Source organism: Podarcis gaigeae (genome assembly GCF_964106915.1).
Source record: "Podarcis gaigeae genome assembly, chromosome: 10".
Taxonomy (NCBI): domain Eukaryota; kingdom Metazoa; phylum Chordata; class Lepidosauria; order Squamata; family Lacertidae; genus Podarcis; species Podarcis gaigeae.
In genome coordinates, this window is record NC_139686.1 from 20,511,697 (window position 1) to 20,525,711 (window position 14,015).

The window sequence follows — 14,015 nt, forward strand, 5'->3', positions numbered from 1 at the left end:
CATTAATAAGATGGCTATCCGTATTAATTTGAAGCTTTTCCAGAAACCTGATTGTGCCACAAACTCCACAAAGCTCCGCTGTTTGCTTGATTGTTAACAACCTAAAAGAGAGATGAAGCCTTTCTTTTTTAATATGCAGAAAAGGATGAGAATGGAAGCAGGAGAAGATCAGTAGAGGGCAGGTTACAAAGGTAACTATTCCACTGCTGTTTAGCCGGATCTGAATTCAATAAGGTGGGGGGGGGGGGGACAATGTTCAAGTTTTCTGTTGAATACTTTGCACTGGAGATTACATTGCTTAATTAAAACATTGGTGTTTTTTTTTAATTAAAAACCCACTTTTCTTTTTTTGCAAGAACAAAACCCTGTACTTTGTTATTTTTTGCAAGGACATATATGTACTGTCATTAAGAGGCAGTTTGTCTGCATGTCCCCTGTTATCCATGCATGGGGAAGGAAAGTAGCTGTATCCAGTTTAGCACTCTTCAGGTTCTCCATTTTTAAAGTGCACTGAAATAAAGAAGAGACCCAGCTGTGACACTCGCTCTTTCATACCGGGAGTACAAATTGTCCATGAGGAAACTATTGTGTTGTACTTCATGAAAAAGCACTCTTTCCATTTACACCCAGAGTGTCTGCTAAATGGAAAACCCTCAAGTACTGTAGCCATCTTTTGTTGAACAGGAATGTCCGACTGAACTAAGTGGAAGCCGCACAGATGTAAACCTGTTTACTCCCACTGTCTCTTCATCACATTTCATCTGAGCACTCTGACTGCATTCAGATGCAACAATCAGCTGTGGTTTATCGATATGTAAATGCACTCTGGGCTTATGCACCCATTTCATGTATTTATTACATTCGTATCCTACCCCAAGGTTATTAAGGCAGTGAATATCCCATTTCTTCTCCCCGACAACAACCCTTAGGTTGAGAAGGAACACATTTAGCATCCTGGAATCAAATATGTAATAATATTAGTTTAGTTATGTATGTTTGTATAGTCAGGCTTGTGGAGGTAGCTAGGAGGGATTTATGCATCTTTGGCTAGCTGTAGCCTTACTTAGAATAGCTGGACCTGACCTTTACAATTTATGCCCTAGTTGCATCCATACTGAACTACTGCAATACCACTTGCTGGTAGCCGCAGGAGGGCAAAATGTTCTTGTGTTCAGGTCCTGCTTAAAGATTTCCCACAGGCATCTGGGTGGCCATTGTGAGAACAGGATGCTGGAGTAAATAGGCCATTGGCACGATTCAGCCGGCTCTTCTCATGCTCTTATGTTCTGTGTGGCTGCAGAAGCTGCAGCTTATCCAAAATGTTGCTCACGAACTGGGCCATAGAATGTTGAACCTACGCCAGGTATGTTTGCTGTCTGTTTCAAGTAACCAATCTGAAGGCTCATACTGAAGGGCTCCTTTGAAAAGTCCATGACAGCCCAGGGCCAGGTCACCCCCAGGACCATCGTTTGCCATGTGACCCTGACCAAGCCCTGAGAGTGGCACGAGAGGGCCTGCCCTCTGTCCCATCTCTGCTGAAAATATGATGGGCAAGTACAAGGGGTTTTCGGGTGCTGGCACTCAAATGATGGAATGGGGAGATAGAATCACAGAAGGTGGAAGAGACCACAAGGGCAATCTCTTCCAAGCCCCTGCAATGCCCCAGTATGGGGCTCGTAGCCGTGATCTTGGGAGATGCGACAGGCTCATTCTCTTCCCGTTTTCAGCCAAGTAGAAAACTTAATGCTCTGCTGTTTTAAGTTATCTTTGTTTTAGCCTGTTCACTTTTAGCTTTTACTGATTAGGATTCTTTACAAATGAGACCAGCACTAACATGGTGCACTGTGGTGTGTTCATGTTCACTGTTTCAGTCTCTCTATCATGGTCTGTTATACTCAATCCCATTCCCTCTCCCACCTGATTTACCATTCCTCCCCCTTTACAGTCAGCTGAGCAGACCCTCTCCTCATTGGGTCTAATTTTTGGACTTTTGCAAACTTACTGTTTCCCAAAGCCTGTGGATACCTCTTGTGCATGGACGGTGCTATATTTTCACGACATAAGCAACACTGGTGTCAACTCTGCAGGACCCTGGGTGCCTGGGGCCTTGGAATCAATGTCTGAGGCCATGTCAGGCTTCCTGTGTGACTTCCAGTATTCATGAAGTCATGTGTGAGACCTCTGACATGAGCTCTGAGTCCCCGCGAAGCCTCGGAAGCACTGCTGCGGCACTCTGACATAATGTGACATCATGACATCACATTACTTTGTGGGCACCATTGGCACCCATAATCTGGGGCCCAAGTCAGTGCCCCTGAGAAGCAACAGCATTCATGTCTGGACATTGGAATCATGAATATTTTGCAATAATAATAATAGCAGCAGCAGCAGCAGAAGAAGAAGGTGATCTCTCAGTCTGAGCCATTGGAATGGGACAGACTATAGATTAAAAAGCAAAGGTCTTACGATTGTCTTTCTTTGATGGTGATATGGGAGGTGATTCAACTGCCATCTTCAAATATCTGAAGGCTTGTCAGATGGAGCAACTTTGTTTTGAGCTGTTTCAGAGGGCAGGATCTGACCCAATGGATTCAAACTACAAGAAATACGAAAGAAGAACTTTCCAATGGTCAGAGCTGTTTGACAGTGGAATGGACTCCCTCAGAACGGACTCCTTCACGGGAGGTTTCTGAACAGATGGCCATCTGTCAGGGAATCTAACTGTGGGTGGCTGCATTGCAGTTGGATTAGATGGCCTTTGGGGTACACCTTCCAACTCTTCAATTCTATGATTTTATATTGCCACAGTCATTTTCAGCTGCCCTGTTTCTGAAAGAGAACATACATCTGTTCACCCCCTGCTTTTTCCTTTCAGTGGAATGTGAGATGTCTTTTCCAAGTTGCCAAATGCTCCGTTGAAATTCAAAACGCCCATTTCAAAACACAGAATGATGTAATCACTAAATTGCAATCTCCCTCTGCCATACCCTCCCATCTTTTGAATTGCTGCAATGTTATATATGCCACTAACAGTTATTCCCAGGCGGGTGTAATGTAAAGTGGCACTTTCGCTCTAGTAAGCCAATGTCCCGATGCCATGGCAGTTTGCACGGGTTCCGAGTCACAACATTTCAGTGATAGGGCTAATTGATGCGTTAATTATTTAAATTCGCCGTCGTTCCCATGGCAACATGGGAATGCTTTTCTGAGTCTGCAGGAACAATGGGCCTTCGTGTGACTGCTGCGCCGAAGTATCAGAAGCGCAGCCAATTAGGTAGCTGGGATGCCGCAACGTTAATGGCTCACACCTGCTGCCCTGTTTTCCCAGGCTGGTGCACTGCACTCTGATTTGTTGTATTGCTCGGGGCACTGCTTCATCTCTCCGGCTCCCCGGGTGAATTAAAAAATGCAACCTTTGCCAGCACTTAGATCCTGGACTATAAAAGCCTTCAGACACCTGGCAACCTGGTTAAGGTTGGAAGCTCATAGAATGGCAGCAAAGTTTCAATGCAGACAGTGGATTTTTTAAAATGGAAATTGGCTGCAGAGAAGCAATGGAAAACAGCCAGCTGGATTCCTCCAGCAGGTTCTGTGCATCCCTAGCCACCCTCTACATACATTTGAAGGCACGCAGAAGACTAAATATAGTCAAACTGCTCCCACCCTTATCCAGGGACTTCCAATCTCTTCCCAGCTCTCCACTGTTCCACAACTGTCCCTGCGCCCATTTCCCCTCCCTGCCCAAAAACTTACTTGACAAATCTGATCTAGGAGACTTGGAGGTTCTCAGAAAGACAATCATGTCTGTGGTAGATGGGTTTTAAGTTTGCTTGCTTAGGATGGGCCTGGTGGCAGTGCTTCTTGACCCCACATTTTCTTGGAATCAAAGGTGAGCACTGCGACCCACAGCATTTTCCTTCAGCTTCATCTGATTTGTTGATTGTGCAAGGTAGACACACGGACTCAGTTTTGGATGCTCCGAACCTGCAGGGGAGCTCAAAACACTCACTTCTATAGAATGTTGCGTCATTCACAATTTGAGATATATTCCCATGGAGTTCTCTGTTCCCGTGCCAGGGCTGATTCACATGTGCATGTATATTGCTAATGGTTCGTTTTCATGGATTTCCAGCTTACCTTTTTAGGTACCCTCCAAAGGCAGGTTAAAGCAAATCAATAAATTACAGCATACCCCCCCCCCCGATTTAAAATAGCAGTTAAAGCAGATAACAGCTGCTTATATATTTAACCGATGCATCAAGTGATGACTTCTGTCTGTCCATGAGTCACCACATGCTATTAGCCAAGTGATGAGACACCAGTAGTTGAACAGGCATGTGTGAACCAGGCATTAGGTCAGGCATAGGTAAACTCGGCCCTCCAGATGTTTGGGGACTACAATTCCCATCATCCCTGACCACTGGTCCTGCTAGCTAGGGATCATGAGAGTTGTAGTCCCCAAACATCTGGAGGGCAGAGTTTGCCTATGCCTCCATTTGATCAAAGATAGCCGACGTGGTGTCCTTTGGATGTTGTTGGACTACAACTCCCATTTGCCACATCCAGCATGACCATTAGTTAGGAATGATGGGAAATGAGTCCAGCAACAGCTGGAGAGCACATTGGTTACCTCTGCATTACACTGATTTCCATTCAGCTTCAACATGTGTAGAAATGCTTGAATGAGAGATGACTTAACTGACACGTTGACCTGGAATGTCTCTGTGTTGCCTCTGCATCTCTTTCCCTAATTCAAAACCTGCTTTCTTGTACTTATAGAAATGGTAAGATTTTCACTCGGGAACTCCGGAAGGAATCTCCTTGATTGGTTAAAACAATCGAGTCCAACAAGTAGAACATATTCAATTTGCCTTGCTGAGCCCTTGGGCAAACCTTCAGCACCCCTTGAGAATATGTATTATTTGGTATCATTTGTTTTTAATCTTGGTTTTCTAATAGTCGCCATCCATTTTGATTTTCATTTAATCCTTCCTGGCTGTTCTATTAAGAGCAAGGACAAAGAAGTTCAGACAATTTGCCATTAATTATGGCTGCAATATTTTGCATGTTATTGCTATTCTACCTCTTCACAAAGACCAAAAACTCATTTTAACCTCCCCACCATTCTTTTTTAAAAAATGCCTCTGCTAGTAATTGTATCTGGAGATTTTCCTTCCGTCTGGGTCAGGCTGGGGCTGCAAGTGGCTGAACCAGAATTCTGACATGGAAGGGTCTCTTGGGTCAGAATACTAAGAAAGTCTTGCATCCAAAAAGCATATTGTATTATTCAGTTGAGCAGTTTCAGTGCATGCCTACGCATGGACCCTATACTTCTGACCCACATTTCAGGATTGCACAAGGAAGACCAGAGTTCCAAATTCCATGGATTAGTCTGTACAATAGGAAAACACAGATTGTGAGAAAACCTAATGACATTAAGGCTGGACATCATAAGATCCAGGGGCAGTTGTATTATTAGGGAAATGGAGGCAATTGTCTCAGGAGGTGGTTGTGCCTCCCTCCTGGCAAACTGGCATCTCCCCGGTCCACTGGCTTGGCCTGCCACCTTCTCCCTTAGAAAGGTCAAGGGGGTATTTACTCAGAGCAAGGCATTCTGGGCATTGTGGCTGTGAGGCTGCGTGAGTTGCTGCTGTGGTTTGCTACAGTGGCTAAAAATGATGAACAAAAGGAGAAATGAACAAAAAGCCCATGAACTACCACATATTACTGAAAGATTGGGAGGATTAATGCAAGACATTTCAGCACCTGAGGTGAAGTCGGCCTATGTGTGTTCCAGCAGCGGCACCTCCACCTTCCATTGCTCACCTCAGGGACCTTCTTGCTCATGTCTTGTTCTGAGGTACATAAGCTCCTTCTACAGAGCAAAGCACTGTCGGCAGGTTGGTTTCAGAAAGCTCTTGCACCACCACTGCTATTGCAGTGGCTAAAGCAGAGGTGGCTCTCTAGATGTTGTTGGACTTCAATTCTCATCAGCATGGTCAATGATTAGAGGTCACTACCTCTGTTGGAAGCTGGGAGTCCAACAACATCTGAATATCCATAGGTTAGCCCCTTCTGCTGTAATGTTTTACAACAAGCTATGAAACTTTAGAGAGGCGCTCTCCAGAACCCAGGGCATTTTTTTTTTTTACTTTGGCTGTCAAAATACCTTGGTGTGATGGACAGGCCCTGAGTCAGCCTGCTGGCGACCCAGCAATTAATCAGAGCTAGTCAGAATATCAGTTAATCATGAAGGACTGGTGAGTCAAAAATTCAGGACTTGACAGTTAAAGAGATAGGGGCATGCAGGAGAGGGGGACCTGTTCTGATAAGGATTAGGGGTCAGCTAGGCAGGGCAACCCAGTCTGAGAGGAAAGTTAAAATCCTAGAAGGGGTTGTGAGAGTGTTTTGGTATAGGAATGCTAACAGCCATTCAAGGTGGAAATAGTCTATCCTGAGACTAGTGGTAAACAAGGGTGCTGATTAAGATTTTAAAGTTTTTGGTGAAGATTGTTTGCCTGATACGAAGCATTGCGCCTCACATGAAAAACCATCAAGCTTAAAACTTTCCTTGCGTGCAAATAAATAAAAGAACTAGCTTTGCATCAGAAGTGCTTCCACATAACATTGAACCTCTGAGTGGGGGATAATAAGTGAACACAAGACATTCTTCACTGGCTGCAATTTAATAAAGAAATACTACCACAAACAGTTAGAGCAGGCCTCTCTACCATTGTGTTATGGGATTAAGGGGGCTACTCGTGCGTAAGCGTTTAAGCCCTCCAGGCTCTGCAAATCAGTTTCTAAACTCTCCCAGTCCGCGGAGCCATGGGTGCATGGCTACCTCAATCGCTGGCAGAATCCGTCAGTGGGCGCTTCCGGAATTTACGCCAACATAAGAGTTCCTTAACGGAAACTCTCCGTCTGGATTCTCTGCGTGACAGTTTCCTGCGCGGAGTAGGCGTCCCCAGCAGAGGTCCTGAGCCCTCCCCGCTGTTCTCACTGGAAGCATCTTGGAGCCATCCCTCCGCCTGAGTTTCTGCAGGAACTCTCCCTCTCCCCCTGCTGGTTCCTTCCTCAGCATCTGAGGGTCTCTTAGCCTCCTTGAGCCCTTCCACCACCTGACTCTCCGATGGCAGTTCCCTGACACATTGTTCACAGGGATAGTTTTAAACACCCAGAAAAATGGTCTCTTTACTGAGCTTCCATTTTCAGTGAGGGAGTCTCTCACATTTGGCTTCCCTCAGGTTATGTCCCTTGACTTGGGGAGGGACAGCATTTGATGCTCTGCCTCAGGCCTCAAAATGTATTGGGCTGGCTACGCCAAGGGTTGAGAGTCTTTTGCCCCTCATGTTCAAACACTCCACTCCTAAATTCACTTTATTTTTGGAGAAAACACTGTTGATCTCGCCTTGGTGCAGTGGATTAAGATACATTGCCCCCAAAGCACTTTCCTGCCATTAATGTCTGGTTCTTTGTGTCCCCCCCCCCCCCATATCAACAAGGATATTCTTCAGCCTCCCATGGACTCTCAAGTGAAGCTAAATTGCACTCTGGAGATAAACAACAGCAAAGTGGAAATACTTATTCTGGTGTCATTTATTGCTTGTTGGGGATCCAGAGACTTGAAAAATGATTTCTTTTCATAAGCAGGCCCCTTCCTTAATAGCATAAAACATAAAGAGGATGTAAAGTGTTCCAATTAAGATTTCTCACATTCAACTCTCCCCACCCCCCCAGCTATACCAGTGAAATTCCATATTAGATGACTGAGTCTAGAAACATCATGATGTGAGGTTATCTAAGCTGCTTTTCAGTGGAAACTACTTAGGTTCATTAGTCAGTTTTATTATTGAGTCAGTCAAAGACATCCTTGCTAGTGACACAGTGATTCCAGTGGAAGACATCTGAAGGCAGCCCTGTTTAGGGAAGTTTTTAATGTCTTATGTTTTATTGTATTTTTAATATTTTGTTGGAAGCCGCCCAGAGTGGCTGGGGAAACCCAGCCAGATGGGCAGGGTATAAATAATAAATTATTATTATTTTTCAGAATGTGAGGGAGAATTTGGCAGATTTGCCGAGAAAGGGTTACATAGGCCTAGGCACACACCACTGTTTGTTATCCTAGCACATAAGGTGCAACACGTTGCTGACAACACCTTGAAACTAGCTTCCAGGCAAGTACCTCAGCTTCTAAAGATTATTGTCACGCAGAGATACATAACAGAAGAAGATATGGTATAGCACTGGCAGCTATGGTGGGAAACAAACCAGCTACCAACAGAGACTTCCCTGAGCTTCAGCGTTAGTCATAATACTTGCCACAAATATGAGCTGTAAATCTGAGGCAAGCATCTCTCTCTCTCTCTCTCTCTCTCTCTCTCTCTCTCTCTCTCTCTCTCACACACACACACACACACACACACACACACAGCGCTTCTTCTTCAGTTTGGATTTTAATTAGAGGTTCAACTCCTCCCTCCCTCTCTGCCTACCCACCCAAGGACTTTCAACCAGCTTCTGTCTCTTGTCTAATCCATCCAGCCACTCAACTTGCTGAAGCTATGATACCAGCTGCAGAAGGGAGGGAAGGATGGATGGATGGAGATTTGGTGCCTGGAGGTGGCGGCTGCTGCTGATGCCAGCATTACTGGGAAATGTAGGGTTGCTATGGGTCCCCCCCCCAATGCTCCTGACATCCTGACAGACGTCTGTCTGTTTGAGATCTGAGATGCATGGGGTTGGACCCCCTCAGCGATAGGGTCTGATGGAACTCAGATGGGTAAATGTAGAACAAGAATGCATATTCCCTGGTCAACAAGTGCAAAAGTAAATGCTTTTGTAAATTCAGAAGTCATGGTAGCCTATAAATTTTTAATACATGTCCATTTCCACGCACTGAGCATACTTTAAAACAATTGCTTTATAAAATAAATATTAACCAACTGATGCGTATTATTCCGTGTGTATAGAGTTTATACAAGCAAATGGAAGATATTTGTCTAGTGTAAGCTGTATATGAGGGGACGCGGGTGGCGCTGTGGGTTAAAGCCTCAGCGCCTAGGGCTTGCCGATCGAAAGGTCGGTGGTTCGAATCCCCGCGGCGGGGTGCGTTCCCGTTGCTCGGTCCCAGCGCCTGCCAACCTAGCAGTTCGAAAGCACCCCCAGGTGCAAGTAGATAAATAGGGACCGCTTACTGGCGGGAAGGTAAACGGCGTTTCCGTGTGCTGCGCTGGCTCGCCAGATGCAGCTTCGTCACGCTAGCCACGTGACCCGGAAGTGTCTCCGGACAGTGCTGGCTCCCGGCCTATAGAGTGAGATGAGCGCATAACCCTAGAGTCTGTCAAGACTGGCCCATACGGGCAGGGGTACCTTTACCTTTTTAAGCTGTATATGATATTTCACCTTAGGGTGCATGAGCCATTGGTCTAAATGTATCTCAGCATGTTTTGTATACAAACCGAATCATATACAGTGGTACCTTGGATTAAGTACTTAATTCGTTCCAGAGGTCCGTTCTTAACCTGAAACTGTTCTTAATCTGAAGCACCACTTTAGCTAATGGGGCCTCCTGCTGCCGCCGCGCTGCCGGAGCACGATTTCTGTTCTCATCCTGAAGCAAAGTTCTTAACCCGAGGTACCACTGCATTTAAATGCATCAGTGGGTTAATGTGTACAGTGGTACTTCAGGTTACAGGCCTCTGTTCTCGTCCTGAAGCAAAGTTCTTAACCCGAGGTACTATTTCTGGGTTAGAGGAGTCTGTAACCTGAAGTGTATGTAACCTGAAGCGTATGCAACCTGAGGTACCACTGTAAATAATTCACTAAGCAGAAAGTCAGAACTTTTACATTCAGCATCTATGATTATCTGTTTGTTCTCATGGCACTTTTCACTCATGGCACTTGTCACTTCCTAGCTGTCATTTTCTCTTTCTGTGTCTGAACAAAGCGTTACTTAAATTCTTTCATCTGCAGAGGAGGACATGTGTATTTCACGCCTTGATGTTCCTTGTGCATTAAAATTAGATGCCTCTGTCACTCTATTCATAAAATCTTTCCTTGATTGAAGGCTACAGGTGGTACTAAGTGCAATGATATTGTTCTCAGAGATGTCTTGATGTCAGTTAAGGATGGAAATGTTAACTGTTAAAAGAGTTGCTGTTATTTTCAAATACGACTTGATCACTAAGAGCAGTTAAGTTTGAAATTGCTCCAGTATTGTGTCTCATTTTACATATTTTGTGCCTCAACTGTTATGGGGCCCTCACAACAATAACATGACACCACCTTTTATTGATGTTCATATTTTCATGCACTCTCCCCATCCTTGAAATATGAGAGCTTTCAGGGATATTTCAAAGTAAGTACTTTGAATTAAGGAGGACTGGAAACGTTATGTAATATTTGCTAGTGATGTCACAAAAATTTGTAATTGCATGGGTTGGAATATAAATGTGTCAAATAAAACAAGCAAGCAATAGCGAGCAACATGCCTAGGACTGGAGCATAAGTTGGAAACCTGTAATGTTTTATGAATTGTGCAACTAGTATCTGATATCTATGCTGCAATCTGAGTCACACTGATTTAGAAAGGAATGTCACTGAAATCACCATGTCAGAGCATGAACACAGGCAAACATTTTCCAAGTGGAAAAATTATTTGTTGTGGGTGGGGAAACACTTGTTATGGCAGTTATACGCCATGTGTCATCCTGCTAAGTGGTTAGGGACATTTAACTACTCTCTTGTTGTTTCCCCCAGATTTCTGATGAGGTGTGGCAAGATCTTAGTCATCAATTTATTTATTTTTTGCAGGACAAAACAGTCAACTGGTCTGCCATACGGTTGCAGGTTGCATACCATGGTAACCTATTATTTCGGCAAACAGTAATCTGTTTTAATTGGGCACGTAACCAAATAAACATGGTTGGGATTAGGATATAAAAGAGCTTTGCCCCTCACTGTACAATTATATCAGCAACTCTAATGTGCAATTTACTGCTACGGTCTCTTTCCTTAATAAGGATATATGTGCTCGGGAGATATAGACTTTAAAAATGACCTATGTAAACCTGCCAATCACACACACACACAAAATTGATTGAAATTGTCAGAAAAATAACTAGGGTTATTGTTCCTGCGTCTATTATATCCTTGGCACAAGGCTAAGAATGTGATGTTCATCTGCTTTCATTCCTTAGTTCTCAGCCAAATGGTCTTTCTTAGGTGCTTTTTTAAAAAAGTGTTAGCTTCTATTTCTCTTACCTTGATGAGGATGCAGGCTCAGTGATCTGCCTTTGCATGCGTGCATGCCTGATTAGATGTTCCTTCAGAGCATTCTGGACCTCTGCTGGAATATCAGGTGAAGTGTGGCTAATTTTCATTGCCGCCTCAAGGATTTTCGTGGAGGGCTTCCCGTTTTCTTTAATCATTTCCTTTTTCTCATTAGCTTCCAAAAACTCAGTGGGAGCGCTGGAGGTGCTCTGAGGGATGCTTGTCGCGTTCGATGTCATCGGCTTGCTCCTCCAGCACGGCCAGCACAACTTCCAGAAGACAAAAAGTGAAACTAGCAGCAAGGCAAGCCCACAGAAGCTGACGACAACTGCAAGCAAACTGACAGAGATGTCTGCAAAGAACAAGAAGACAAGGTGATATCATCCAGATAGCTTTAATTCGTTTGCTTGCAAGAATCATCAAAGATGTAATGGATATAATTGGCAGACTGATTAATTTTGCAGCCCAAACCCTCTGCTGATTTACTCAGAAGTAAGTCCAACATAAACCTGCATAGATTGTGACCTTCTGACAGTGAAGGCTCTAGTTTTTAGGATGGAGGTCTGTCAATATGACCCCCATGAGCTCCCACTAGATCCCTCCCCCAGGGTCAACAGCAGCAGAAGGTGGGGGAGCAGTTACTCCTTCTCTTGATGCTCCTTCTTGTTCTCACCAGCTACCACACCATGGTGGGTAGAGCCAAAAGTGGGTGCGGCCATCCATGCAAGTTGAGGGGGTATGACCTACCAGGTCAGCTTACTTTATGGTCTTAACCCTTTCGTGCATTAATTAGAGTTAAGCATGTTGGTAATATCAGGCTGATTTATCTCATAGCTACGTCATCCAACTTGGATCTATCCCACAGTTACACCACCCAGCTTGGAGCATCAGCATCTGGCACACACCAGGAGACAACAGTTCACGCCTCTATGTAATACGGAATGAGTAATGACACAATTAATGGCACAAACAGTGTTTCTAACAAAGAGTTGATCATATTTCATATGCAGCAGAGAGCACATTAAGAGCAAGACAAGGGCTAGAGAAAACAAATGGAAGCAGAAGCAGAAAGTTAAAGAGAAAACATGATGCACAAACTTCTCTCAGAGGGGATTCTTGCATCCCAAATGGACTTCTGCTGCTTACACCGATGCACACAGGCAAGCATTATTTACACCAGAAGTGTGGGAACCTATCTCAGCTGGAGGGTCTTCTCAGTAAGATTTTGAGTGCCATATGCCAGTGATAGGCAGGGCCAGAGGCAAAATTGGGCAGAGCCACAAATGTAAATTTCACCTTTGTAAGGTAGAAGAAGAAGAAGAGTTTGGATTTGATATCCCGCTTTATCACTACCCTTCAGGAGTCTCAAAGCAGCTAACATTCTCCTTTCCCTTCCTCCCCCACAACAAACACTCTGTGAGGTGAGTGGGGCTGAGAGACTTCACAGAAGTGTGACTGGCCCAAGGTCACCCAGCAGCTGCATGTGGAGGAGCGGAGACGCGAACCCGGTTCCCCAGATTAGGAGACTACCGCTCTTAACCACTACACCACACTGGCTCCCAGTAGGTAGGCTAGTTTCTCCCCTCCCCCCATCCTTGATCCAGGCAAGTAAGAGGAACTATTGAGTGCAGGTTCTAACTATCAGGTTCTAACCATGGGGGAAAAACATAGGGTGTAAAGTAAGGCAAGTGAAGGTGTGGCCAGAAGAAGATTCCATGGGCCAAATTTGTATCCTAGGTCTGAGGTTCTTCATCCCTGATTTACATCAACACATTACATAGGCATTCCCATTGCTTCTCCCCCTTCTGCGGTTGTAGAGGAATTAAATTTCCAGTTGAAGCATCAGGACCCGGACCTTTATTTGTTTGTTTGTTTAGGTAATAATGATGATGATGATGTTGCTGCCAAACCACAAAGGTTCTTTGGGTGGCTTACAACACAAACAGCAAATTCTAACAAGCACAACAAGGAAGTATGATACAAGGTAACCAAAACAAAAATGGCAATAGATCAAAATGCATTACTTTTTTAAAATATAAAAAGCCCAGAGAAGAAAAACAGCCCTGAAACAATTTGAATCAGCAAGCAGAGGTGAAAAATCTATTGCACTAAATGTTTGAATCACAACATAACTTGCAAGGGAAAATGAAAAGGTATTTTCCTGGCAGCAAAATAGGATTAAGAACACAAGAAGAGCCGGCCAGTGGTTCATCTAGTGCAGTATCTTGCTCTCACAGTGAGCACCCACAAGCAGGCCCTGGGCACAACAGCACTCTCCTGCCCTGTGGTTTCCAGCAACTGGTATTACTTTTTTCAACTCTGTAGGGACAGCAGGTCCACCTAGGATAGCCTTAAGGTAAAGGTAAATGGACCCCTGACCATTAGGTCCAGTTGTGGCCGACTCTGGGGTTGCAACGCTCATCTCACTTTATTGGCCGAGGGAGCTGGCATACAGCTTCCGGGTCATGTGGCCAGCATAACTAAGCCACTTCTGGCGAACCAGAGCAGTGCACGGAAACACCGTTTACCTTCCCCTCCGTAGTGGTACCTATTTATCTACTTGCACTTTGACGTGCTTTTGAACTGCTAGGTTGGCAGGAGCAGGGACCGAGCAATGGAAGCTCACCCCATTGCAGGGATTTGAACCGCCAACCTTCTGATCAGCAAGCCCTAGGTTCTGTGGTTTAACCCACAGCACCACCCGCGTCCCTAGGATAGTCTTACTCTTCCTTAATTTATCC

At 44.7% G+C, this 14,015-nt stretch overlaps 1 protein-coding gene across 2 annotated transcripts in view; it reads right to left on the minus strand.

The window, feature by feature from the left end:
- SYT10 (synaptotagmin 10) overlaps window positions 1–14,015 on the minus strand; it is a 42,345-nt gene that overhangs the window by 15,235 nt on the left and 13,095 nt on the right. For both annotated transcript variants that reach the window (XM_083700541.1, XM_083700542.1), the window contains one exon: window positions 11,266–11,626. In XM_083700541.1, the coding sequence (XP_083556667.1) occupies window positions 11,266–11,626 (361 nt within the window). The remainder of the gene's footprint in view (window positions 1–11,265; window positions 11,627–14,015) is intronic.